The sequence below is a fragment of the Gigantopelta aegis genome, chromosome 14 (genome assembly GCF_016097555.1).
Source record: "Gigantopelta aegis isolate Gae_Host chromosome 14, Gae_host_genome, whole genome shotgun sequence".
NCBI classification, from domain to species: domain Eukaryota; kingdom Metazoa; phylum Mollusca; class Gastropoda; order Neomphalida; family Peltospiridae; genus Gigantopelta; species Gigantopelta aegis.
In genome coordinates, this window is record NC_054712.1 from 4932036 (window position 1) to 4957498 (window position 25463).

A 25463-nucleotide genomic window follows, 5' to 3' on the forward strand; every position below is an offset into this window, starting at 1 on the left:
AGTCTGTTTTGCTTAACGACTACAGCACATTTTGTATGCCTGATTTAAGACAAAAATGCACGAATCTGGATAACAACATTTATTCATATTAACATTACTGCCAAATGGTTACTTATAGTTGCAAACAAATCACTATGCATTTTTACATGGATTATAATTAATATTATGCGTAGAATTGTGGAAATATAAATTATAGGAAATAAAAGGTTTCAGGGCAGCAAATTTTGCCTGAATATTTCTATAATTTTTGCTCAAATTTACTCCAGTACTGGGGTGGGGTAGGGCAGTCTCCCCTCAACCCCCAGTCTTGTAGGCTTATGCTAATACAGTGTGTCCACGTCTCCTTTATTTCAAAGAATCTCCTTTATTTCACGATTCTGCTAGATCTCCTTTATTTTCTCCTTTTTTTGACAAAAGGAGATTGTCTGCATTTTTATTGGCTTATTTCCTCACAACTGAATGTGTAATTGTATTCAAGTGACTTTTATACTTTCAAATTGAGCTCCTTCTGCAATAAAACACTGGTTTATAAGAGTGTATTATCTATTTTCCCATTCATGTCTATATTATAAGTGTATAGCTCTCCATCTATGGTGTAACAAAATAGGTCTTCACCAGTCCTTAGGTTTTAAAAAAAGGGTAGGCAGGGCTGAATCATGATAATAGCCTTCAAGATTATGAGGGGTAAAGGAGGAGGCCATTCATTAAAATAAAACAGCTATTAAATATCTGACTTATAGTATGTTATGTGATAGTTTAATACAATATCTTGTTAAAATCTTATAGATTGTGGACAGATTTCTTCAGGGTAAACCTTGAAATGTTGACTCTAGATGCTGTCAGAATGCATCTCAGGTCACTCTTTTTTTCAAAGATTTCTACAGACTAAGGGGGGGGGGGAGGGCAATTCCACTACCTCTCAAACTCACCCCTACGGCCATGTTGCAGCCACAAAAAAAAACCTACGTCTTTATCTCCTTTATTTTCATTTCAAGTCTGTGGACACACTGTAATAGTCAAAAATACGTTGTAGGGTCTGTCACTTTTAACTAATGTTTGAGCAACAGGCCCCTGGTGTTTAATCACCATGACATGGAGGCTGGAACCGGTACACGATAGACATGCATGATGCCAGTCTTCCGGAAAGACGAGACTCGCGTGGGACTGTATTGATGAAGTAACAGATCATGCTGAATTGTTCACATATGCACACAGATAGTTCTGTATTTTGCCGATTGATTTCTCCAACCATAAGGCTGATGTTTTCTATAGCTCTATCATGGTGTGTGTCAAGTCTGTTCAGTTCGATTCAGTTCATTCATAAACACACGAGTAGTATAAATGATGAGGTGTGCTACGCAGTTTGGTCTATTAATACAATCAATATATGACAATGATAGGCATCTTCATTAGGTAAACGACATGTACTTATTCAAAAAGAGCCCAACAGACAGTAGTGTATTATATATATTTATTATATATATGTATTATATATATTTTATATATATATATATATATATATATATATATATATATATATATATATATATATATATATATATATATATATATATATATAAAATATATATATATATATATACACACATACACACACACACAGTCAGACCTCGTTACAACGACCACGTTCGTCCATGGGACACTTTGTCATTATATCGAAATTGCTGGTGTATCGAATTGTCATGAGTTATCTCCATTGCCAAAATAACGTAACTAATATTAACTGATAACTGAATAGCATTTAAATAATTAATGCATTACAATTATTATCAAAAACAACAAATACATGTACATATATTAAATATGTTTTTAAAAAAATCATTAAATATGCTAAACAAGGTGCATTCACCGTCCGTCCAATCAAGACACATACGATTGGTACCTGTTTCGTTTACAAAATATCACGAAAAGAGAAGATTTTATTGTTCAAAGTTAATCCTTTAATTGGTTAACTAAAGGCATATTTGCAAAAGCAATACATGCTATGGTATTTGTGATTATGTAATGCCGTTGTAAAGAGGTGTGTTCAGACGTCGGATGCACTTTTTTTTCCCTAATTTGCTCTGTCGAAAAGTGTGAATAAACAGAATAACACTGATGTACGTTTGTTCCCGACAATTTGTGGTCGGATGGTGTAAATGTCATAGTAACAACGGTTGTTGTAACGAGGTCTGACTGTATATACATATATATATGTGTGTGTGTGTGTGTGTGTGTGTGTGTGTGTGTGTGTGTGTGTGTGTGTGTATGTGTATGTGTGTATATGTATATATATATGTGTGTATGTGTATGTGTATATGTATATATATATATGTGTGTACGTGTACGTATACATATACATATACGTATATATATATGTGTGTGTGTATATATATATATATATATATATATATATATATATATATATATATATATATATATATATGTATATATATATAAAGACATTATTACCGGTAATTAAGAAAATTTGTCTTATTTCTTTTAGATACATTGAGGTATGACCAAAACAAACACCAGCTACAAACTGTGTGAACCTGCAAAGCCATTCACACAAACATTTGTCAGGCTTTTTGCGGGGTACCTACCCTGATGAATGTAAAAGAAATAACATACAATCTTGTAATTACATCACTAACTACACACAACTAACCGTTAAGTACCGTCTGTCCTGGACAGACACCCAGTTAGCCGAGGTGTGTGCCTAGGACAGCGTGCTTGAACCTTGATTGGATATAAGCACGGAAAGAAAGAAAATTTTAATCATATTTATTAATAAAAACAAACAAGATCATATTTTATTTTGAAATGAGGTTTTTTTTTTTTTTTTTATCAATAATGCTCAATAATACAAATTTATCAATATAGAGTGATGTCATCAATATTACTTGATGTCGTCAATATTAAGTGATGTCATCAATATAAAGTGATGTCATCAATGATGTCGTCAATATAAAGTGATGTCGTCAATATAAAGTGATGTCAATATTAAGTGATATCATCAATATAAAGTGATGTCAATATTAAGTGATGTCGTCAATATAAAGTGATGTCGTCAATATAAAGTGATGTCATCAATATTAAGTGATGTCGTCAATATAAAGTGATGTCATCAATATAAAGCCATCAATATAAAGTGATGTCATCAATATTAAGTGATGTCATTTACTAATGATGTACTTTTCATGTTCGTTGTCGAGAAATCAACAAACTTGTGTTGCTATGGCTAGACCAATGAGATGATGTTAAATTGTAACGAATATCACAGATTTTTAATTATTCAGGTCTGTATTTTATTTGTGATTTATTCTTTATGAGAAGACATTTGGTAAGACCAGGAGAGACTCATTTCGGATTTAAACTGACAACTGCTTATCAGTTTGTAAAGTTCTCTTGGGTCTTGAGAAAATCTCATAAAAAACCCAAGAGGAAGAACCAATAACAAACCAAACACAGCTGTATTTATTTTGTGCCGTGTGGCTACTAAAAATATAGAATATAACTCGACTGATTGCTGACTGGTTTTTTTCCTTCGCGAATGTTTTGATAATAACGTTTATAAGCTCGAATCTGACAGTAATTTCTTATGATGTATTGTAACGTCAGATCGGGAACATGCAGGATAATAACACATCTGAGTGATTGATCTTCAGCTTGCTTGCAGAACGTTTTGTGGACCAACACAATAACAATTCTGTCAGTGTTGAGTCTGTCCAGCTGTCTATCCAGCTGTCTGTCCACCATCAACATTTGGTTAAAGTTGATGTCTGCATAAAGTACTCCTACTGGCAGTAGCTAGTGGCAATTTCCTTATTAGTTCAGTTGGTAGAGTGCTGGGGCCTAATTCACAAAGGTCTCTTAGGCTCTGTTAGACAACAAAGCATCCTCTTTGCAAGTCTTTTGGCATTGCACTGCGAGATTGCAAAGTTGCGAAAGTTTAGTGAATTAAGCCCCAGGATGCTCACACGGAGAGCCTGTGATTCAAACCACCTTAGTGGAAGTTGGTTTATTTGCTACATTTGGGGCTGACGTAGGGACTGGGCTTGTTACTAAGTACAAGAATACAATTAAAACCCAGTCAGGGTTGATAACAGTTCCACTCAACAACAAAAAAGAGAGCACATTGATTTATTAACTATCGGCTATTGGATGTCAAACATTTGGTAATTTTGACATATAGTCTTAGAGAGGAAACCCCCTACATGTTTTCATTAGTAGCAAGGGATCTTTTATATGCACCATCCCACAGACAGGATGACACATATCACGACCTTAGACATACCAGTCGTGGTGAACTGGCTGGAATTAAAAATAGTCCAGTGGGCCCACCATTGGGAATTGATCCAAAACCGACTGCACATCAAACGAGCGCTTTACCACTGGGCTATGTCCCGCCCCTGTCTGCATAAATTACTCCTACTGGCTAGTGGAAACTTCTCAAATAGCTCAGTGGGTAGAGTGCTGGACTCTCATACTGATGGTCCATGGTTCAAATCCCTTCAGTTGAAGTTGATGTACCTGTTACATCTGTATAAAGTGCTCCTACTGGCAGTAGCTAGTTTGAACATCCCTACTAGCTCAGTACAGTTCCAGACTCTTATAAAGGGTCTGTGGTTCAAATCTCCGCAGTGGAATTTGATTTGTCTTTTATATACGGAGCCAAGATAGAGACACGGTATGTTCCAACAAGAATACAGTAAACATTCAACTTGCTGCAGCCAACCTGCTTCTGGCATTAGCTAGTGGCTATTTCTCTTGTGTATTTACTGCGAGCCAACCTGCATCTGGCATTAGTTAGTGGCTATTTCTCTTGTGTATTTACTGGTATATTTTTTATTCACCGTATATTTACCCTATTCATAAGGTGTAAGTTATTTTCAACAATAATGAAAAAAGATAACATAATCAAAACTAATAAAGGTTTCCGTGGCCAAAAAGAGAGAGAAAATGTGCTGCAAAGAATTGAAAACCCCGCAACAATTCCCACGGCATTGCTGATTGCCGCGGTTAATTGCCAGGGCTGCTTTCAAAGCCAATGAACTCCCTGTGGATTGCGTTTGTATGATTTCCATGATGTCCGGATCAACGTTATCCATATATAACAGTGTGGTTTTGGCTTTCATCTTGTGGACAGTTGTCTTGGTGATAGTTCATTGTATACCAACAAGGTATATATATATCAACACAGAGTAGAAAGTAGATGGGGCTGGTTATTAAATTGATAGCACATCGTAGAGATTCAGTTTTCTTGTTTGTAAGGGGGTGAGAAATAGCCCCGTGGTAAAGCGCTTGCCTGATGCACTATCGGTCTAAGATTGATTCCTGTTGGTCGGCTCGTTGGGTTATTTCTCATTCCAACCAGTACTACACAGCTGGTGTAACAACGGCCATGGTATGTGCTATCCTGTTTGCTGCTAATCGGGAAGAGTAGCCCATTGAGTGGCAACAGTGAGTTCCCTCTCTCATTATCTGTGTGGTTCTTAATTATATATGTCCAATGCCATATAAACTAATTAAAATGTGCTGAATGCATCATTAAATAAAACGTACATTCCTTCCATCCTTGTTTCCTTGTTTCCTTGTTTGTCTGTCATAATGTTAATTAGCTAAAAACACAGTAGGTTAAAAGAATGAAGTGAAACTCAAACATATATCTATATTAGACAAATAGCAGCAGCTGCTGATCTGAGTGAGAGTTTTTTCCTTGACGGTTGTTTCAGATATAGATAAATGTGCCAAAGAAAACTGTTTAATCATTCCAGTGCTAATTTGGTCAGGAATTAATCTAGTGGTATCTCTCTTAGCTGCAGCTCTCGTCACGTATCTGTCGGTAAGTGAATGTCTGTCTGTCTGTCAGTAAGTGTCTGTCTGTCTGTCTGTGTTTTTGTCTGTCTTTTTATGTGTGTCTGTGTTTATTAAGTATTAGTGTGTCTGTCTCTGTCCATCTGTGAGTTTTTGTATCTGTGTTTTTTGTGTCTGTCTGTCTGTCTATCTGTGAGTAAGTGTCTGCCTGTTTATCTCTGTATGTTCCTGTCTGTCTGTCTGTGTTTTTGTCTGTCTTTTTATGTGTGTCTGTGTTTATTAAGTATTAGTGTGTCTGTCTCTGTCCATCTGTGTGTGTTTATATCTCACTGGCGTAGGAAGTGGGTGGGGTGGGGATGGGCATGTGCTCTCCACTTTTCAGATATTTTGTATTATATTTGCTTTATAACAGTGTAAAAGTGTGTAAATATAAAAGTGTGCCCCCCACTTTTTGGCACCTTCCTATGCCACTGTATCTGTCTGTCAGTCTATTTTGTCATCTGTCTGTTAGTGAGTATATGTCACCATTGGTGGATCCAGAGTAAGTTCACAAGGGTCCCTTGACCCTTCCCCTCCCCCTGCTCATTTAAAGTGTCCTTTTTAATTACTTTTTTGTTTTAAAACAAAATTATCATCCACAATATGCCACACTAAATTATGCTGAAAACTTATTCCTGAGCAACTTTATTTCAAAATTTCCCAGGGAGAATATCCCCAAACCCCCCACTCTGTTTCACAAACTCAAATTGCCCTTTTAAGAATTTTTTAACCACCCCCTTTACAAAATCCTGGATCTACCTCTGATAACCTATCTATGATAAGTATACCGTAAATCCTTGGATATAAGCCTAGGCTTCTGTTTTTTCCACAATGCTTTGAGATCTTCTTCTATTCAAGGCAGGCTTCTAGTTTTCTCATGCAAATTAGTTTTTTGTAACATATTGGTATATTTTTACAGGGTTCGTAGCTGTCTTTAAATTCTTTGAAAGTCTTTGAATTTGAAAAAAACTAAACTTTTTAGGTCTTTGAAAGTCTTTGCATTGTAATAAAACTCTTTAAAAGTCTTTAAATTCTCACAAATCATGGCAAAGCAGTGATAACATCTTTTACAGCTGCACGCACTTGATATTTTCCAATTACAATCTTTAATCTTTCATGATGCATGTATAAAAGCTCAATTTTTTGCCATAGACAGCAACGTAAACAAACTGATTTGGTATTTTTATCGCATTCTATTGTCTTTTACCACTGTAAAAGTCTTTGAAAGTCTTTCAATTTGTTTGGTCTTTAAGGCTGTGAACCCTGTTTTAAAGAGTAACAAAGTCGGTCACCTATTGTTTAGAGATTTGAGTGGTATTGAAGAAAAAGAAGTTTGAAAAAATGAGCAACATTTAACTTTTGTGTTTAGGCATTGTCTTATAATACTGTATAACTTGATATGAATGGGTTTTTTATTTTAAGTTTTTTTAAATTTAAAGTCAGAAGTTTTTTTATACTGTTTTTTTTTTATTCAGATCCACCTGACAATGCGACATGAATTTTCTTAAAATGAATTTGAAAAAGTTAAAATTTTCATTGCCGTAGATACCATCAATTTATTACCTGCACATGTCAAATAAACATTTTTTAACAAGTTAGCATTGTTTAGACACTGTTTTCACTAGATGAATGTAGTGTGAAAAAAGTAACATGTTACATTACATTGCGATTCCCGATATTCTTTTGTGTAATAATTATCCTGTAAAACATTTTTTTTTAAATGTCTGGCCTAATCATTGTTTTATTTTTAAGAATTGTATTTTTTTGTAACAGTTGTTACATATATTTTTTTACCCAATCTTTATTTTATCTTTAGGAATTGTTTTTTTAACATATTGCAACAGTTGTTACATGAATATATATATATATATATATATGTTTTTAACCCAATCTTTATCTTTAGGAATTGTTTTTTAACCTATCACAACAGCTGTCACATAAATGTATATATATTTTTTTAACCAATCATTTACTATTTAACAAAGTACTGATTTTAACTTTCAGCCAATGGCAGCAGGCAGTGGAATTCCCCTCATCAAATCCTACCTCAACGGTGTGAAGATTCCAGGTCTCTTGTCTCTACAGTGTTTTATAGCCAAGACGGTGGGCGTGGTCCTGTCAATCCTCGGTGGGCTGGCCTGTGGAAAGGTAAGCAGAGCCAAAACGGTTATCTCGCGATTTGTAAGCAGTCTGAAAATCATCAAAACCCCCAGTATGGAATTGGTGATATTATTCAACCCTGGCATTTGGCAGTGCGGTGGAGATTGCCTCCATGTTTTCAATTTTACGCTGCATTTATTTTTCCGTGGAACTTTCCGTTTCACTTAATTATTTATTTATTGTAATGCTGATGAATTAAATTCCTCTTGTACACATTAACTGCAAAACTGCCATGAAAAATGCCATGGTGACGTATGTTTCTACGTTGTTTTTTTTGTTTTTGCCGTGGGCATTTTCTTAATTGCTACAGAGAAATTTTCAGTTATTTTAGCACTACGATATCATAAAACCATTGTAAGCTATGATGTCACCACAGGTAGTACTAAACTGAAAATAACTTCCGGCTGGGTCAAAGTTTAAGGTGCACCCCAACATTCGATAGAGCAGTTAACACCACAAGTTCGGTCATTGGTGATCAATATGTGTGTTTGTTGTAAAATTCATTTAGTTTCATCTGGGCAAAAACATGTATGCAACTTTATTTCAACTAGTACCGCTTTGTCATGTAGCCTTGTGCTTGAAACACGCATGGGATACCTGTAAAAAAAAAAGGACTCAAATTTTTTGCAGAACTAGGGTAGTCATAGATGCTACTCGTTATCTCTGAAATGAGCAGTAAACTCCCAATTTTGTCTGATTTTGTTTAAGGGTGAGGGTGGTTTTATTTATATCCATGATGTTTATGTTGATTGATACACTGCAGGTAGGAGTTTTAGCTACGTGTTACTATTGTCGTCTATGGGATTTGATTTGGTGGTGTACACCCTGCAGTGCATATCGTGGTGATGTACAATTGTTTTACGATATCATAGCTTGGAAAATATGGGCCCAGGTCTTAAGAAAAGTATGAATAAAGAGTTTTTGTGAGGAAGAACTGGTCTCGGTGGTGTCGTGGTTAAGCCATCAAACATAAGGTTGGTAGGTAACCACTAACCCACTGTCCTGGACAGACAGCCCAGATAGCTGACGTGTGTGCCCAGGACAGTGTGCTTGAACCTTAATTGGATATAAGTTGAAATGAAATAAAATGTGAGGAAGATTTTCTACAAAGTTTGATAAAACCGAATTTGTACATGGTCATCTTAAGTGCTAAGTGTGTATAAAAAAAAATTGGCCGACTGTATTAAATACCGTATGAGCGTTTAAACCTCCAGGACATTGTGAACTGTTTCACACACATAACCAATGATACTATTTTCTGCTCTAGCAAAACTGACCAAATATGTCTAGTAAGTGTTTGATTTGCAGTTATACAATGGATGTCTGAAAAAAACTTTCAAGTTTGTTTTGTTTAATGACACCACTAAAGCATATTGATTTATTAATCATCAGCTATTGGATGTCAAACATACGGTCATTTTGACATATACGGTTAGGTAGTAGCAAGGTATCATTTATATGCATCATCCTACAGACAGGATAGTACATACCAGGGCCTCTGATATATCAGTTGTGGTGCACTGGCCATAATGAGAAATAGCCCAGTGGGCCCCACTTGACTGGGATCGATCCCACTTTAACACTGGGCTACGCCCCACCCCCTGTATGTCTGAAAGTCCACTATTAAATTTGTTAACATGTCATCTCAGCAGAAAATTCTTGTAATATTTTTATATTTTTAAAAATAAAAATTACTAATACATTCCCACAAATTACTAATTTATTCCTACAAATTGCTATATCATTCACCTGCCTTGGGCTATTTCTCGTTCCAGCCCGTCTTCAAGTGGGTTACTTCCCTTGACTGTATGTGTTTGTTGTATTTCAGGAAGGACCTATGGCTCACTCGGGAAGTATTATAGCAGCAGGGCTGGGCAAGGGCAGAATACACTGGTGTGGCAAAAAAAGAAAGGAAATTAAGGTAATAGTTATCTTCTTTGTTTTTATCTCCTCCCTCCATTGCCCCCTTTCCTTCTTCTCTTTTTGAATTTCATCTTATTTCTTCTAGATCTGGCAGCTCCTCCTAACTTTAAACTTCTCTATTGTCCACCTCTACATCCGAGGCCTTGTCTCTCCAATTGTGACAGGAGCTTGTGTCTTGTGGCCAACTGTGCCAGTTTAAAATGTGCTGAGATGGCATTCCTTTTCTTTTTAGATATTAGAACAGTGCAAACTATTTTTGGCTACTAACAGAACGTGTTCTTCATGAAAAAAAAATGTTTGTTAAAAATTGAACAGTGGATGAATCCTGATGGATAATTTGTGTGGAAGTTGGTGTCAATGAAAAAACTGATAGGCTTGTGTTTTGGTTTTATTTTTTTATTTTATTTATTTGTTTTTTCAAGCATAATATAAATAATAATAGAATTTAATTTCTTTTATGAAAGGTAGTTTTATAAATGAATGGTATCTAAGCAGGGGTATGGGATTATATGCATCTAAAGTTTAATTTTAATGAACATGTCGTGATATATCTATTAAAGGGACTGTCCTGAGTTTGCAGCCATCGTAAGATGTTTGTGACTAACCGAGCCTTTTTGATGTCTCAAGCTACATATTAAAGATATAATATTGTTTTCAATATCAGTGTCTGTAATAAAAAAAAGTGTTTATTGTCATCATAATGTTTATATTAGCTCAAACCAGACTTTTCCTCCCAATAATTTCATTCATACATATGAAAAACATTATTGACAAAGTAAAATGAAAAATGACTGCTGCATACATTATGACACAACCACAAACACTTTGAATATACAGATACAGGTATTCCAAACAAGAACATTCATTTAATATGTAACTTTAGTTGCCAAAAAATCTCCATTAGTCAGTAACATCTTATGATGGCTGCAAGCTCAAGACAGAACCTGTAACGAAGTGATATGAAAATGGAGGTACACGGTGTTATATGCTGAGTCTTTCATCCGATAAACAGAACATTCCGTTTGATTTGATAAATAACATGATTTTCTTCTAGCTGGTCATGTGGTCAGATGAGGTAAGATTAGTTTTGTTAACAGTAGTCCTGTGCAGTATTACTGTAATTCCTCTATAATTACAACCAAAGTTGTTATTATTAGTTTATCAAGGTAAATCTCCAGTGAGTAAACTTTGAGGTTTTTTTTACATATAATTATAACCAGATTTCAAATCAGTAATTTATATAATTAGTTTTTACTGTTATAAATACTGGTAGTGGTCAGAATAAACAGCAGGTACATGTATATTAAGTATAATTTGACTTTTTTGTAATTATGACCTGATTTCTAGTCAGTAATTTATTTTTTAAAATTTACTTTCGTTATAAATACTGGTAGTGATAAAAATAAATCATAGCTATGTATGGGTCAAAGTTTATCTAATTATGACACGATTTCAAATCAGTAATTTATCAAATATTTACTGCATTATAATTACTGTTAGTGATAAAAATAAATCTTAGTTGAGAATAGATTGAGGTTTTATATAATCATGACAAGATTTAAAGTCAGTAATTTATTTTAAAAATGTACTGCCATTTTAATTACTGGTAGTGATATAAATAAACCTTAGCTATGTATGGGTTGAGGTTTATGCAATTATGACAAAATTTACTGTCATTATAATTAGTGATATTGACAAAAGTAAACCATAACTAGGTGTAGGTTGGGGTATATTTGTTTTAACCGGCCTCAGTGGTACAGTGGTTAGTCTATCAGAGTTGAGGTTAATAGATACAGTGTACTTGATTTGTATATCAGAGCAAATTTTAATATCTCAGGGGGTAGTTATAAGGCCACTACACCGACTTCTCTCTCACTAACCACTAACCCATAGGCCTGGACAGACAGCCCAGATAGCTGAGGTGTGTCTCTCTCTCACTAACCACTAACCCACAGGCCTGGACAGACAGCCCAGATAGCTGAGAGGTGTGTGTGTGTGTGTGTGTGTGTGTGTGTGTGTGTGTGTGTGTGTGTGTGTGTGTGTGTGTGTGTGTGTGTGTGTGTGTGAGTGAGTGAGTGAGTGAGTGAGTGAGTGAGTGAGTGAGTGTGTATGTGTGTGTGAGTGAGTGAGTGAGTGAGTGAGTGAGTGAGTGTGTGTGTGTGTGTGTGTGTGTGTGTCCAGGACAGCGTGCTTGAACAGTAATTGGATATAAGCACAAAGAAAGTGACATAAAATCAACTGGATCCGTTAAACACAAAATCCTATAGAGCAAGGGACGGGATGTAGCCCAGTGGTACAGCGCTCGCTTGATGCGCGGTCGGTCTGGGATCATTCCCCATCAGTGGGCCCATTGGACTATTTCTCGCTCCAGCCAGTGCACCACGACTGGTATATCAAAGGCCATGGTATGTACTGTCCTGTCTATGGGATGGTGCATATAAAAGATCCCTTGCTGCTAATCAAAAAGAGTAGCCCATGAAGTGACAGGAGGTTTCCTCTCTCTATATCTGTGTGGTCCTTAACCATATGTCCGACGCCATATAACCGTAATGTGTTGAGTGCGTAGTTAAATAAAACATTTCCTTCCTTCCTATAGACGGAAACTCAATGCAACATAAATGCTGCAATTATTACCTTGTATGAATTACTTCCTGCCTGGTTGTGTATAGTAATCGATTTCAGACCAAAAACGTTTACTCAGTGTATTTCTTGAACTCATTCTCAGGAAGACTGTTCTGTCAATAAATTGGTTTTGAAATTGCAGGCACATTTTGAATTCATATTACTGGGAAAATATAAAACCTAGAATTAAACAATAAGTGTCTTACATTCCTCAGTAAAGTAAAAATAATTTTAGAATTGCATTTGTTGTCATTGGTGTGGAATATTAACATTTATTAGATATGACAGTTTGAAATGTAGATTTGATAGGAATTGTAATTATAGAGGAAATTGGTTTATGTTACTAACCCATTTGCTTCGACAGCAGTGTTTGATACAGTTCTATTTGGTTCACGTTTTGCATTTCAGTTTCATTTTATCCTTTTGTTTTAACATAGTCAAACATTTTATTGGTTTTAGAATTGCACACATATTTGAGAAATGTTTTAGTTTTGTTATGTTCGGTTTTTTTTTTTCTTCACTCGTATGCCACCCTCACATTATAACTGACGTAGGAAGACTAGTTGTTGTGCAAGTTAGAACGAGACTTAACAACTTGCATGTGAGTGGTTCTTTTTAAAAATGATGTTGCTTTGCTGTAACCACCATTTTAGCATGACTGAATCATTGAAAACAAAATAGGCAAGTTAAATTTTGTCTTGCCTGCCTTCATGAAGTAAACAGTTGATATACCGGTAGAGATATTACTTTTGCAGTGTTTGCGGCAATGGCATCAACTTTTGCGTTAAACTTTAAAGTTAACATTTCAAGTTTAGATCAGTTTCTCAAAAAACTATGAGTCCTAGGTCAATAAAACTTGGTTTATAGTTGCACCTATGGACATTCATCATAGTACGCCAACAGGTTTATGGTAGGTAAGACATTTAATTGTGCAAAATTCTTGTTTAGTTTATATAGTTATTGATTTTTAACCTTTAATACTTTACCTATTCAGTGATAAAAAAGAAGAAAACTAGAATAATATTAATTTAAATCTGCCTGTTGATCATGGTTTAAAATATACAGGAGGTTAGATTTAGGCAAACTTACCTTTTTATTTTAGTTGAAAGTTTAGTTTTAGGTAAACAGTTTTATTTCTTGAAGTAAAAAGTGTTTAATTTCATTTTTTTTAAACTTTTTTTAGTGTTTTACATGTACATGCATTTTATAAAATGAGATAAAGAACAGAAAAAGGTGCCTCAATCAGAATGATTGCCTAACTGTGTGGTTACAGCAAGCGGTTTTCACTCAACCTCAATCATTTGGTGACTGCACTATATTTTTCACATTATTACCGTAGTTGTTAGTTTGTCTTGCACTACAGATAACCCTGTTTGATAGTAACTTTCTTAGCATAACATCACTAATTAATTCTTTAAAACTTTAATTTATGTACCGTAGTTTTACTAATATTTTGGTGAAGGTACAAGATGTTGTGGTGTTGTTATTAGTGGTATTGTTTCATAAGTTCCTGATTTTCAGTTTGTTTGTACAATGTCCAAAGGCAAAAAGGTTTAAAATATATTTTTAATTATGCATATTGAGTTTCATTATATTAATTTTCACAAATGCGTTCACTCTTCAAACAAAAGGACGTGTGAATTATGTTGGGGTTTTTTGTTGTTGGTTTTTGTTTTGTCTTCCCCACCCAGTATATTTCTTTACAAACTGTGATGGTTTATATGTGACTAGTCATTAAAACAGGCTAAAATAAAAATATAAAAACAGTTCATAGGAAATGAAATAAAAGAATGATTTTGATAATTTCTTCTGCATTTTATTTGTGTTTCTTAAGTCTGTCCATTTATAAAAAGAACAGTCATGTTGTAGTTCAGTCACATTTCAAATTTCTCACTGAATTTTCTGTTAATGGTCTGTAAATCAAGATGTTTTCTGATTTAATCATGATCCCCATCCAACTTAACTCTTTTCGGTTGCACTTATTTATCAAAGGGCAGGACGTAGCCCAGTGGTAAAGCACTCGCTTGACTCGCAGTCAGTCTAGGATCGCTCAGACCTGTCAACCTTTAGTCAAGAGAAAGCAGGAGGTGTGTGTTGAAAAAGCAGGAGATTTTGTCAAAAAGCAGGAGATTTCTTAAATTCACACAATTTAACCCAAAATTGCAAGATTTAAAAAAAACATTATTACAATAAATTATATGAATACTATATAATGTCATATATACTTCTTAACCTTAGATCTTGGCATTTAAAAAAATTAAGAACATGAACAAGAAATAAAATTTTTAATTAGTACATTTACGGTATTACATTTACAGCCTTACAGGTTGCGTTACATTATCATTTGTGGTTAGTGTACCTAAGTACCAAAGACAAATTTATATAAATCTTATAAATTAATATTCAGTTTTTACTATAATGAGGAACGGTGGCGTGGTACTTATTTAAAATCATTATAATGATGCAATAAACATTGTATTTTTATTAATCATAAGTAAAACCTCATTACGGACATCGTATGAAATATACCGGAATTATACCCATTTCCGTGAGTAACTTTATGTCAATGTCAAACACAACATTTTTTTATTGTACAAAAATAATTTCTTGAAGAGTACCCTTATAACCAACATTTTACTGCACAAACATACAAAATTAACTGACACAAGTATGTTTATACATCTAATTGGTCTTTTCGTTGTCTTGCTGTGACATGTGATTTTAACATGCATCGTGTGTATCGCTGTCAACTCGGGAGTCTGGCAGTTCAGATTCGTCATAGTTGCATTATGTAATCCAGTGGGAAGACATTTTACAATTCAGAGGTGTTATTAGAACTAAATTGGATAGTTGTTGTTGTTTTTATGCAACACTGAATGTCAATACACAGCCTGTTGAATTAGCGGAAACACGCTTCGTAGCCATTACGATGACAACAAACATAATAATACGTCATTTTATAAACGCCATGTGTTTTTTTAACAATATAAATAGGCTATCCCACAATTCTCACTTCGGCAAAGGTTAAACAGTCAGGACAATTCGGCCTGTTACATTCTCAGAAACCAAAAGTAGTCAACATTTTCCGAATGAGAAAAAAAAGGTAGAGTTACTTCCCTTATGTTATTTTGACAAAAGAGGATCGATTTTTTTTTATGCTTACAAAAATGTCATTTAACAGGAGAAACTGTCTCCCGCACAGGTGAAAGGAGATTTGATCAAATACCGGGAGACTCCCGCGGAATCCGGGAGGGTTGACAGGTCTGGGATCGCTGTCGGTGGGCCCATTGGGTTATTTATTGTTCTAGCCAGTGCACCACGACTGATATATCAAAGGCTGTGGTATGTACTATGTTCTATATGAGATGATGCATATGAAAGATCCCTTGCTACTAATGGAAAAACATAGCAGGTTTTCTCTCTAAGACTGTATGTCAAGAATTACAAAATGTTTGACATCCAGTACCTGATGATTAATAAATCAATGTGCTCTAGTGGTGTCATTAAACAAATTTTTTTAAACTTTTTTTATTTATGAAAATCCAATATTATATTCATATTATAATATGTGACCATATGTGAGGAAATTTGGCAGAATATATATTGTTAGTCAGAGTATGATGTCTACTTACATTTGTATTTCAGCTCAAAGATACAAGAAAACTTAAAGGGACATACCCTAGTTTTTAAACACTAAGGCATATTTTACTTATATACTGAAATCATATTTTACTTAAGATTTTATGGTTTAGATTATCCATTCGAAGTGTTTTTGGCCATCCTGGTGTTTTTAATATCACAAAATGCATTTTTCATGTTTTTAAAAATGCACATGCGTTTGAGAAGTAACAGTTATGGAGTCGAGTTTTAGTCTATTTTTAGATGGCATTTCACAATTTCACAGACTCATGTTTCACTCATTTGTAACTTTATCCAAATGTGTTACAGGTTTGTAGATTAACTAAACTTAGTGTTAATATTCACGCGCTGAAACGAGGATCTGTCCCTTTAATTTTTAAAATGTATCCATTTCTGTCATTTTGAGAGAAATATGATTTTGCTGTAATATTATGTAGTGTTTAACACAAAGCTCACTTTTAAGATTCTGTTCAATCAGCATAGACGATATTTTGATGGAACCTTTATTGTTGTATTGCTGAGTTGTACTAATGTCAGCTAGTATATCTTCACTGCTAACTCCAAAATTTGGAAATTGATGTATATTGCATTTTGCACATCTTAGGAATCTTGAATTTGTAATAACAATGAGAGTTAAAGTACTGTCGGAAATAGAATAAAAATGATTTTCGTCGATTATTTCTTTTATATTAAACTGACATGTAAATATTTTGTAAATATTGATTCAATGATACTTTACCTAATTTAGCATGTACTTGTTTGGGCTCTCATTGATGTACAAGGTAGTGTTTACTCTTGAAATTAAACTAAATATGTCAATAAACAGGTGATTTGTGACCTTTATTGGAACAGACTATAACACATTTTGATCGATATGTGTTAATTTCATTTAACTTTTAATTTAAAACTGTAAGTTAACTGATTATTTTGAATTGCAGCATACATGTTTAATTATGACAAGCATATTTATTGAATATAAATTCAATATAAGTACATTAGAAATTTACACAATCTTGAAACAATTTAAAGGTGCTATATAATGGGAGCTGTGATAAAGATTCTCCAATAAAAAAGTATTTTCTACCAGTAGATAAAGTTATTTCCTATAATCATTTAAGGGCATATTGTTAAAGGTGTTTTCTTTAGATGTTAAATCAAAAGTTAATTTTAAAAAAAATTTTTTTTTTTTTAATTTGCAATAGCTGTCATTGGGTAATATTGAGATAGCACCTTTAATACCGGAATAATGGATCGTTATAATGGCTCTTGACAGTTTTGCTCAAAAGTTACTTATAAATGACTACAGATATTTTGTTTTTGAGAGGGATAGGGGCAAACCATCATCAGAAACAGTCCTTCACATATTATAACAGCAATGAAATTGACACATGTTGACCAAAAATTGTTATAGTCTGTTCAAATTAAGTGCACAAATCACCTGTTTACTGACATTTTTCTTTTAATTTCAAGAGTAAACACCACTTTGAACATCAATGAACGTCCAAACAAGTAAATGCTAAATTAGGTAGACTATCATTAAATAGATATTTTCAAAATATTTACTTGTCAGTTTAATATGTAAGAAATAATCGACGAAAATCATTTTTATTCTATTTCCGACAGTACTATAATTGTCTTTATTTTTAAAAGAGTCGAGAGTGCAAAGAGATTAATTATCTGTATTTCCGGTGACTAAAATACAATGAAACATCATTTCATCATTAAAATATAATAAAACATCATTTCATCATTAAAATACAATGAAACATCATTTCATCATTAAAATACAATAAAACATCATTTCATCATTAAAATACAATGAAACATCATTTATAATGAAACATCATTCATCATTAAAATATAATAAATAGATGACCACTAATAGTAACATTCCTTTGATTTAATACATCAGATAACATTTCCAACCATCAGGTACCTGAATAATAGACTACATCACATGAGGTCATGTGGGATAGAAAAAGTACACCCAAGGTGGTGGAAGTTTTGACTCGGGATGAGGCTTGCCGAGTCGCAGGGTCGAAATTTCCACTACCAAGGGTATACTTTTATATGATGGAGTCTTTTTTCTCTCATTCATTCGGTAAATAAAACATTATTTTACACGAACAAACAAAGATGGCTGAAAAAGTAACATCTTTATTTGACCGTTTTATCATAAATAAACTACACTATCATATTTGTTGCATCTCTTTTATGTGTTAAATATAATATACTTTGTATTTAAATATAATTAAACACTACAAATTAACAAGATAGCTTTTATAATGAAGGTTTTAATAACAAAATATTGATCTAAAACTAACCAACTCGCATTAATATGATGTCATATATTACCAACACCGTAATACTCCCCATGTTAAATTCAATAACGTCATAGCCCATGCAAGACCGATTTATTCCGCATGGGCTGGCGTCATGGAATGGGTCTGTTTTGCATGGCTAGGGATGGGACAAACATTGTTTCCACATGGACACTCAGCATGACCTCATTTCACATATTTATTGCTAATAACATGCATTATTTGTATTCTTCTTCGCAGATGCGGTCACATAATTATGTTCTAATGTCTGAATAAAATAAAATAATTAAATAGGAGCTGTACAGTTTAAATCTATTTAACTGTATACTTTGTATTCCCCATGAGTAAAAAGCGTTATTCCTACTGTGCTTTTATGTAAGCACTGCAAAATGTTTTACAAAATATGTTTCAAACTATCCGAAAACAAGGATGTCATTTTAATGTTTTTAATATGTACACTATACAGTAAATCATATATGTTATGTCACCATTTATGAGAACATTGTATGAATTTCGTTACTATTCGAGAGAGTTAACTCTTGGTCCTTTTTCCTTTTAGCCAAAAAGTTATTTTAATGCAGGATTTTCAATAATTTGTACAAAATTGAAATACCCTTTATTGGAAATGAAAACCATTGTAATGTTCTCTTCTGGTAGTTGACTACAAGTTGGCAAAAAGTATTTTTGTCTGGTTTTAACTTTTCTTTATTATAAAGTTATACCTTTAATAACCTTTAACCAAACAACAATCTGCTTTTAAATTATAATTTTTTTAAATGGAGAGTAGTGACGTTCCAGTGATAGATTAATATTTAAATAATTGATTGGTTTCGCTCTACCGATGTGATGATTGATTATAAAAATCCACAATCGATTATGTGGGAAAATGTTAACTAATTGTTCCTCGAGTTTAAATGATGGAATTGATGTAAATATGTTGGGGATCATGTTTGATTCCTTGTGTACATAAAGGAAAAAAACAACAACTTAAATATGAAATTAGCAATTTGTATGGTCTTTTCCGGTTAATATAAATGCATAATGCTTATAATTCAAATTCTTATGATATTCATACTCTTTTAACCAATAATCGATGATGAATTTCTAACTAATGCTTAACGCTAATGGAGAGTAGGTTCTAACTGTATCTTGATGAAAGCAGATTGCAGATACAGACTAATAGGGTTGTTACATAACTCTTAAGATTCATATAGTCCGTCTGCAGTAAGCGTTTGTCACTGAGCTTTTTCACTTTTTTGTTTTCCTAATTTGTTTTCCATGCAGTTTGTGTTGGCCTTCAAGTGTGCTGTTTAGGGGACGTTTTCATTATGCAATTAGTCTCATTTATACGGTCGAATCATACTGTGGGAACACCTAAATCAGAATGACTTTTAAGTCTCACATGTCCCAATTTGTGTCAGTTTGTGTAGGGCCGACAAATCGCATGCGACAAGTCGGTGCGACTAATCACATAATGAGAACGCCACTTTAGTCTTGTTTTATATTTTAAAGGTGTACGAGAGTTTCCGGTCTGATCACGAAATCCGTGACTTCGTTGCGGGCGGGGCAGCATCGGGTGTGTCCGCAGCATTTGGTGCGCCGGTCGGGGGCACACTGTTCAGTGTAGAGGAGGCGGCTAGCTTCTGGAACACAGAACTCGTGTGGAGAGTGGTGCGTATTTCTGTAGTTTACAAATTCCGTACCAGGCCACATTTACAGTGATGGGCATTTTTTTTTTTTTAATATATTTTGCATATTGGTTACTAAATCATGTCAGTTCAGTAGGAGATGTAATCTTCCCTTGTCTTCTAAAGCTATGTACACATAAAACAGATTTCCAATTAATTAGCAGACAGATTAACAAAATAATAATAAAGAATTATATATATAGAGTATAAAAAGATAGACTACTGTATACACAAATATTTTCTAGGCTAAAATAATTCACGATCGGCCTTTCATTTTACATTTTCACGAGGAATTATTTTCGCGATTGTGTCCCCCGATAATAAAATTACCCATATTTCATTTGCCAAACTCTTTTCAATGATGATTTTACGCACATGCTGTCAGTGAGACGTCAATGTTGTATGTATGTCTGATAAGACATGTTATTGATGTAACACGCACATGCGATACAGAAAATTGAAAAACACAAATATCAGAAGAAATAACTTTTAATTATTGGTGATACCCAAAAACTTCCATTCAAGGTTACAAAGAAAACAAACAAAACTGAGGTTACATAACAACAGACTTACGCACAACTGTGTGTCACTTCGATCAAATCCACGTGACCAGGCAGGTTTACAGAATCACGTGACCTTGTGGATCTCTGACTGCTTGATTCTGATATGGGTTGGGCATGTAGAGATAACACTATATATTATAACGTAAATAATATTATACCAAATTGGAAATAAGTTCGCGCGTAATTAGTTCGTGCTGTCAAAGTGTTAGCGATTTTCGTGGTATATTTTATTCGCGAACATATTTGCGTATACGGTAATAAATAAATAACAATTCTAACTGCATGAGCAGATGACATTCTTCTTTATGGGCGAGTATTGTTACTAGTCCCCTACTGGTCCAACCGGAGGGGATTATACATTTCATTACCGGCCATTGGTCTGTCTGTCTGTCTGTCGCACATATTGTTTTCCAGACATTTTTTACAAGATATGGAGCTAACATTTTGTGTATAGCTTTTATTATATATTGTTACATATCACATTTGGCGATATCCTCATTTTGGGCAGAGTTATGGCCCTTGAACTTAAGAAATATGAAAATTTGTGGGACCCAGTAAGGGACATGTATTGCTTTAGCAGTACTCACAGAATGATTATTATTATTTATTTTTTTCAACATTGGGAATAAAAATTGGAATTGTGTTTGGCTTATTGTGGTGAATATTGGAGTCTAGCAATTTGGGTGACAAAACCCTGTACAATCCAAATTCAACAAAATTATGGACAAAAAGCAGTGTTGTATACTGTAGTGTATCCATAGCGAAGACACCGTATGTCACTCATATGTGCATCTTCTTAGTTTTTTTCAGCCATGGTTGCCTGCTTTACGACCAACGTGTTAATTAGTGCCTTCAATGGTGACCCGACGCATTTATCGAATCCAGGTCTCGTCCGATTTGATACATTCCAGGTAAGTCCATGCACTGTTTTAAAGGTCCTATCAGATAAGTCCATGCACTGTTTTAAAGGTCCTATCAGATAAGTCCATGCACTGTTTTAAAGGTCCTATCAGGTAAGTCCATGCACTGTTTTAAAGGTCCTATCAGATAAGTCCATACACTGTTTTAAAGGTCCTATGTCAAAGTTGAAACTACAATATTAAAACATAAAGCAGTGATGTCACTAGTTATTGTGAATTTGACAGTTGATAACATTTACATTTATATGCAAAAGTAGGGTTTCGATATTTTGTGAAATTGGTTGTTTGAACTTCACTATGATCTGCCATTAGAAAACAAAGTGGTGTTTTTGTAGAGTTTGAGATTGCCCTTTTAATCCATTTTTAATTGCTGTCAAATGGTCAAGATTAGCAATTGTTAGTAGATACTAAATACTAGATACTAAAGATGCAGTTTTAACTTGCATAATGATGGCTTTACACCAACATTATTTATTAACTTAATTTTGTTTTGAAATGTAAAACATTATTCCGTCATCTATAAAGCCATAAAAAATTACAACTTAATAGAAGAATTTAACTTAATAGAAGAAATTTTTTTTAATTGAAGGATCTGTAGTGGGTAAGATAATTATTCCAGGTTGCTTTTGCTGACAATTTTGCTGTCTTTATGCAACTCATCTGTGTTTGACAGCCCTGTCAAGCTGTTGGCAGTCAACTTGCAAATATTGTGATTTGCCAATTTGGTTTTGATATTTTGTGAAATTGATTGTTTGAACTTCTGCCACTAGAAATTAAGTATTTTTGTTTATTTGTTGCAGAGTTTGTCGTTCAACCTCATAGAGATCCCCGTGTTTATGGTGATGGCTGTGATAGGAGGTCTCATCGGTGCCCTGTTTGTGGTGCTCAACTATAAACTCACAGTCTTTAGACAGAAGTGAGTATACTCAACTATAAACTTGCATTTTTTAGACAGAAGTGAGTATACTCAACTATAAACTTGGTCTTTGGACAAAAGTGAGAATACTTCACTTACCTATAAATTCACAGTCTTTAGACAGAAGTGAGTATATTTTATTCAACTATAAACCAGCAGTCTTTAGACAGAAGTAAGTATAATTCATAGTCTTTAGACAGAAGTGAATATATACTTCTCTAAATATTTGCTTTCAGTAAGAAATCCAATTTATTTTCGTGTTTATGCATTATTAATACCAATCGGGAATCTGCTGATCACATGACATCAACTCTGAACTTGTGACTTCACAACAGCAAATTCCACTTGTGATATTTGACTTCATGACCTTGATTTTTTTATTTTAATTGAATAATTTATAAATAAAATCAATTAATTAACGTTAACAACCAGTATCGAGAATAAGATGCTGCTTGCAGTTGAACATAATTACCATGGTGTTGAGGTGTTGTTAACGCAGATATTTACTTCCTGTCTGTGTTTGCAGATACCTGCATAGATACAAGTGGATCAAGATCTCCGAGGCGGGACTGGTTGCCGTGGTGAGCGCCATCATCGGCTTCATGATGATGTACGGCCTGAATGATTGTGTTGAGTCAAAACCCAGCAGTCACCACGCCCTCACCAGCAAGGTCTGTTTATTGCAAGCGTAAACGTTTGGAAACTTAAAGGGACATTCCTGAATTTGCTGCAATGTTTAAGATGTTATCGACTAACAGAGACATTTTAACGATTGTAATTACATATCAAATATATTTTTCTGCATAATATATTAGTGGCTGTATATTAAACATGTTTCTGATCGTTCTAATATTTGTACTAGGTTAAATTTTATTTTATTTCCTAAAATATTGTTTTTTCTTATGTACGAAATTATTTGAAGACAAAATCCAGTTTGGGTTTCTTACAAATATTAAGATGACCAGAAACACATTAAATATACAGACACTGATATTCTAAACAAGAAAATATATTTAATATGTAAGTTTAATCGTAGAAATATTTTATTAGTCGGAAACATCTTACAATGCAGCAAACAGGAATGTCCCTTTAGTAGCTGTTCGTTTATCTCTTCATGTCTCTCCATCTGATCTTCTTCTTTGTTTCCTGTTTCTCTATAATCTGCAGTCAATATTGTATCATAACTGACTACTTTATTTTCAGTTGTTGTTACTATAGACCATCATCTTGTTAACATGAATGTATCTGTTCTAAATTTTTGGGGAAAGGTCCTAATATATGCAGCTCAGAGTTTCTGCCAGAAAGAAATTTTTGGGTATGGTGCTATAGAATTGAATGCAACCACAGTCAACAGGGGGTATGGGGGCCTCCCCCAGAAAGAAAATGGGTTAGGGTTAAGAAAATAATACAGTAATGCTACAAGTAATTAATTTTGTCAAAAGTTACTTAAAAACAAAATCTGCAAAAGCATTTGGGTATGGCACTATACCCGTTTTACCATCTGGCAGAAACCATGTCAACCAATCCTTACCACCGTAAAAAAAGGACAGAGTAAATATATATATTTAAATGGTCTGTGTGTTTCCTTTTTTTTGACATCTCATCTTATTCATAATTATCCCATTGCCAAATATTGGCAACATTATGTAAAATATACCTCACAGATACTTACGAAAAATGTATATGCCGTCTGATCAATAGACAGACCGGTATAAATTAAAATAGATTTCACTTTGAGAAAGGAGCATATTTCTTAACTGATATAAAATATAAGTCAATATAAGTCAATAAAACAACATGCTATGGTTCATATCATGAAGATTACAGAAACTTTAAAAAGTGTTTCTAAAATGATACCAGGAATGCCTGTGCATCTGTTGTTTTGTTAAGAGGAGACAATCCTGCATGGAAATATGGCTGTTGTGTTAACCTTTGTCAGCATGAATACCTGGTAACCACAGAAATTAAAGACATGATGTGTTGTTGTTATTTTGTTGCAGATGTTCTGTGAAGACAAAAAATACAACTCTATGTCTTCTCTGTTTTTAACAACTCCAGAAGGTTGTCTTAAAGCCTTGCTTCACGATCCGTTTGGTACGTATTGTCTTTAGATTTGATTTAATAGGTTTTATTTCATTCTTCATTGCTAACGGTGTTAAAACTTAGATTAGGTATTGTCAGTAATTTTTATATTGTGATATATTGCGACATGTTTATGTGTATTGCAGTATGTATTGTAATATATTGCAGACTGTTAAGGTGTGAAAAAAGAGCTATATTAAAGATATGTTCTCGATGTCTGTATTGTTATGTTGGAAATGTTCAGAACATTTGTAGACCTATAAGTAAATGTAACCTGTTAAATAATCTCCTACAGGTTTGTTAATGACTGAACTATGTATTATTTGTCCCGAGTGAATGAATGTTGTAAACTCTAGTCTCTGATACAGGTAATTTTATAACTCCTCACAGCGAGTTGGTTATTCTCTTTATTACTCATTGTCACTTTTAACTGGTTTTTAATATAAAAATTCCTCTGATGTCTACAGGCTATTTCTCGCTCCAGCCAATACACCACGACTGGTATATCAAAGTCTGTGATATATGCTGTCCTGTCTGTGGGATTGTGCATATAAAAGATCCCTTGCTGCTAATGAAAAAATGTAGCGGGTTTCCTCTCTAAGACTATAAGTCAACATTACCAAATGTTTGACATCCCAATAGCTGATGATTAATAAATCAATGTCCTCTAGTGGTGTCGTTAAACAAAACAAACTTCTTCTTCTGATGTCTACTACAAAGCCATCAGCCATTATGTCATCTAATGTTACACACATTACATGACGTAATGTGAC

The 25463-nt window shown here is 33.9% G+C and overlaps 1 protein-coding gene across 2 annotated transcripts in view; it reads left to right on the top strand.

The window, feature by feature from the left end:
• Positions 1-25463, top strand: part of LOC121388968 (H(+)/Cl(-) exchange transporter 7-like) — a 155519-nt gene that overhangs the window by 92325 nt on the left and 37731 nt on the right. For both annotated transcript variants that reach the window (XM_041520526.1, XM_041520527.1), the window contains exons 6-14: positions 5736-5845; positions 7861-8004; positions 9845-9937; positions 10994-11014; positions 20034-20192; positions 21573-21683; positions 22493-22608; positions 23135-23279; positions 24609-24702. In XM_041520526.1, coding sequence (XP_041376460.1) covers positions 5736-5845; positions 7861-8004; positions 9845-9937; positions 10994-11014; positions 20034-20192; positions 21573-21683; positions 22493-22608; positions 23135-23279; positions 24609-24702 — 993 coding nt within the window. The remainder of the gene's footprint in view (positions 1-5735; positions 5846-7860; positions 8005-9844; positions 9938-10993; positions 11015-20033; positions 20193-21572; positions 21684-22492; positions 22609-23134; positions 23280-24608; positions 24703-25463) is intronic.